At 38.5% G+C, this 2,920-nt stretch overlaps 1 protein-coding gene across 1 annotated transcript; it reads left to right on the top strand.

The window, feature by feature from the left end:
- Nucleotides 1–2,192: 2,192 nt before the first annotated feature.
- Nucleotides 2,193–2,606, top strand: LOC142172574 (uncharacterized). The gene has a single exon (XM_075236225.1). It carries the CDS (start codon nucleotides 2,193–2,195, stop codon nucleotides 2,604–2,606), a length of 414 nt encoding a protein of 137 aa, XP_075092326.1.
- The last annotated feature ends 314 nt before the right edge of the window (nucleotides 2,607–2,920 follow it).

Here is a 2,920-nt window from a genome sequence, read left to right as displayed (position 1 = left end):
CCAAGACGAACGGCCTGATCCCATAAGAGTATTTCATAAAACTGCCGAGGCGAACGACCCGATCCCATAAGAAGATGATACATGATACCGCCGAGGAGAACGACCCGATCCCATAAGAGTATGTTATATGATACCGCCGAGCTGAACGTCCCGATCCAATATAAATATGTTACTCTGTTGAGGTGAACGGCCCAATACCATAAGACTGTGAAGCTTTTATGGGTCCTTGACCCACTCACGAAGGTACGTGTGAGTTATGAAGTTCAGGAAAACTTTCCGATGAATACACACAACGCTGGAAAAATTCGTGAAGGAAGTAAATTTCTACGGCTAATCAGGTAGCTCGTCAAGCATCTAAATAACGAGTCTATTACACTACGCCAGTCTAGTCTCAGGTCATAATGTGAATTATAGCATTAAACAAACAAGAATAACTCAAACAGTACAATTAAGGCATAGCGTGAGTCTAAGTCTACCTGGACATAATCAGGAATTCTAGCATATGCTCGTACACTCGTCACATCATACGTGCATAACCGCAGAACATGTAGCACATAACAAATATAATACCTATAGGGTAATTTTTCCCCTCACAAAGTTAGATAGGAGACTTACCTCGCTCCGAAATTCGATAATCGGCTCCAACACCTTTATAACTCCTCAAACCGATGCCAAACGATCTGAAAGTAATCAAACAACATGCAAACCAGTCAAAATATAATCCAATGGTCGTAATTTAACAATTTCTAACAATTCCCAACTCCGCTCGAAAAGTCAACAAGGTCAACGCTCGAGCTCACGCACCCGAATTCTAAATATTATCGAAAATAAGTATTACCCTTAACGTATATAGTATATATACAGAAAAGTATCCAATTTCATCCACGAATTGACCCTCAAATCAAGGATATACCATTTCTCAATTTTGGAGCTCAAAACCCCAATTTCTACAACCCAAAGACGGATAAAAATAATAATAAACAAAAATAATCATGGAAAAACATCAAAATAAAGGCCATATATTTACTCCCTTGTTGATATGAGAATAATGCCGCAAATATTACCTCAAACAAAGCTCTAGAACTCAAGATATGCACAAAATACTAAAATTCTCAGTTTAAAACACTATCCAGATGATTTTTGTTCATCGCCTTTGCAGGAGACCTTCGCGTTCACGAAGAAAATTTTTTCATGTTGACCGATCAAACTAGAATTCCTTCTTCGCATTCGCGGAACCTCTCTCGCGTTCACGAAGAACAAAAGTTCGCACCAGAAACCAACAATCTTTCCTCAAACGGAAATGGACATAACTCTTTCACACGACCTCAAAATTTGACAATTCTTGTTTCTATGGTTCTGTAATTAAGATACGGGTTTAATGGTTTAATATAATCACAAATCAAAGATCGTTTGATCAATATAGTATCCTCTATGACCAAAGAAATAACGCTAAAATATGAAATAAGAGCACTACACAACCCAAACACATCTGAAACACACTCGAGGCCCCTAGGACACCGCCCAATCACACAAAACAGTTCCAAGACATAACATGAATATACTTAAGGCCTCAAATCACACTAAACAATCTCAAAATCATGAATCGCACATCAATCTAAGCATATGAACCTTTAAACTTCTAAAACTCATGCCGAACCCTACCAAATCAACCAGGAATGACCTCAAATTTTGCATGCAAGTCCCAAATGACACAACGGACCTATACTAACTCCCAAAAACATAATCCAGATTTGATATAAAAAAGACAACTCTCAGTCAAACTTATCAACCTTCTAAACCTTTAATCTTCCAACTTTTTCCAAAAAGCATTGAATCAACCTACGGACTTCCAAATCCAAATCAGGACATACGAGTAAGTTTAAAATCATCATCCGAACCTAACAAAATCATCAAAACTACGATCCGAGGTCGTTTACCCAAAACTCAAACCATGATCAACTCTTTCAGCTTGAAGCTTCCGAATTGAGAATTATTCTTCCAAACCAACTCTGATCTTCCGAAAAATCTAATCCGGCTATACGTGCAAGTCATAATACATGAAGTGAAGATACTCAAGGTCTCGAACCGCCTAACGGCACACTAGAGCTCAAAACGATCGGCCGGGTCGTAAACCCCCGCCGCCAAATAGGACAGTAAATGTTATAACTAGGGGTGAGGAGGTCAACAGAGTGATGTACACGACTGCAAAAAAGACAAACAAGATCTCAGTTACCCATGGGAAGCAGGTTCGTCAACTCCTGGATGGAGAAAGAATAATGTTTGACGACGAAGATGCGGATGGCTTGATTATCCCTCATAATGATGCACTGGTAATATCTTTACTTGTTCATGATAGTAATGTCAAGCGAGTATTGATTAACTCAGGTAGCTATATGAATATCATACTGCTAAGAGTGGTGAATGAGATGCAAGCGACTGGACATATCATACCGAATGCTCATTCGTTATCTAGGTTTGATAATTCAAGTGTTGTAACAAAAGGTGAAATTATATTAGCATTGTTCGCAAAGAGTGTCATCAAAGATACTAAGTTTCAAGTAGTGGATGCAGACATGGACTATAATATAATTTTAGGAAGGTCGTAGATTCCTAACATAGATGTAGTGTCGTCAACCTTACATTAGGTAATCAAATTTCCATCAAAGTGGGGAATTTGTCAGATCGGGGGAGATCAGCAGGAAGCGCGAGAAATCAACACAGTTGCAATAGCAAGTGGAGCATTCAAAGACAGAGACAAGAAATAGCAATTATAGAATTTAGCTGAGGAGAATTTACTTTTTACCTCCACTGAAAATCCAAAAAATGAAGTTGATATAGATGCAAGGCCCGATGTGATCAAAGAGCCAAAGGAGAATGAAAATATCAAAACAACCATAGAGGAGCTCGAAGCTGTTATATT

Source organism: Nicotiana tabacum, chromosome 18, assembly GCF_000715075.1.
Source record: "Nicotiana tabacum cultivar K326 chromosome 18, ASM71507v2, whole genome shotgun sequence".
Lineage (NCBI taxonomy): Eukaryota > Viridiplantae > Streptophyta > Magnoliopsida > Solanales > Solanaceae > Nicotiana > Nicotiana tabacum.
The sequence above is the reverse complement of the archived record's forward strand: the minus strand, read 5'-3'. Positions and strand labels throughout refer to the sequence as shown.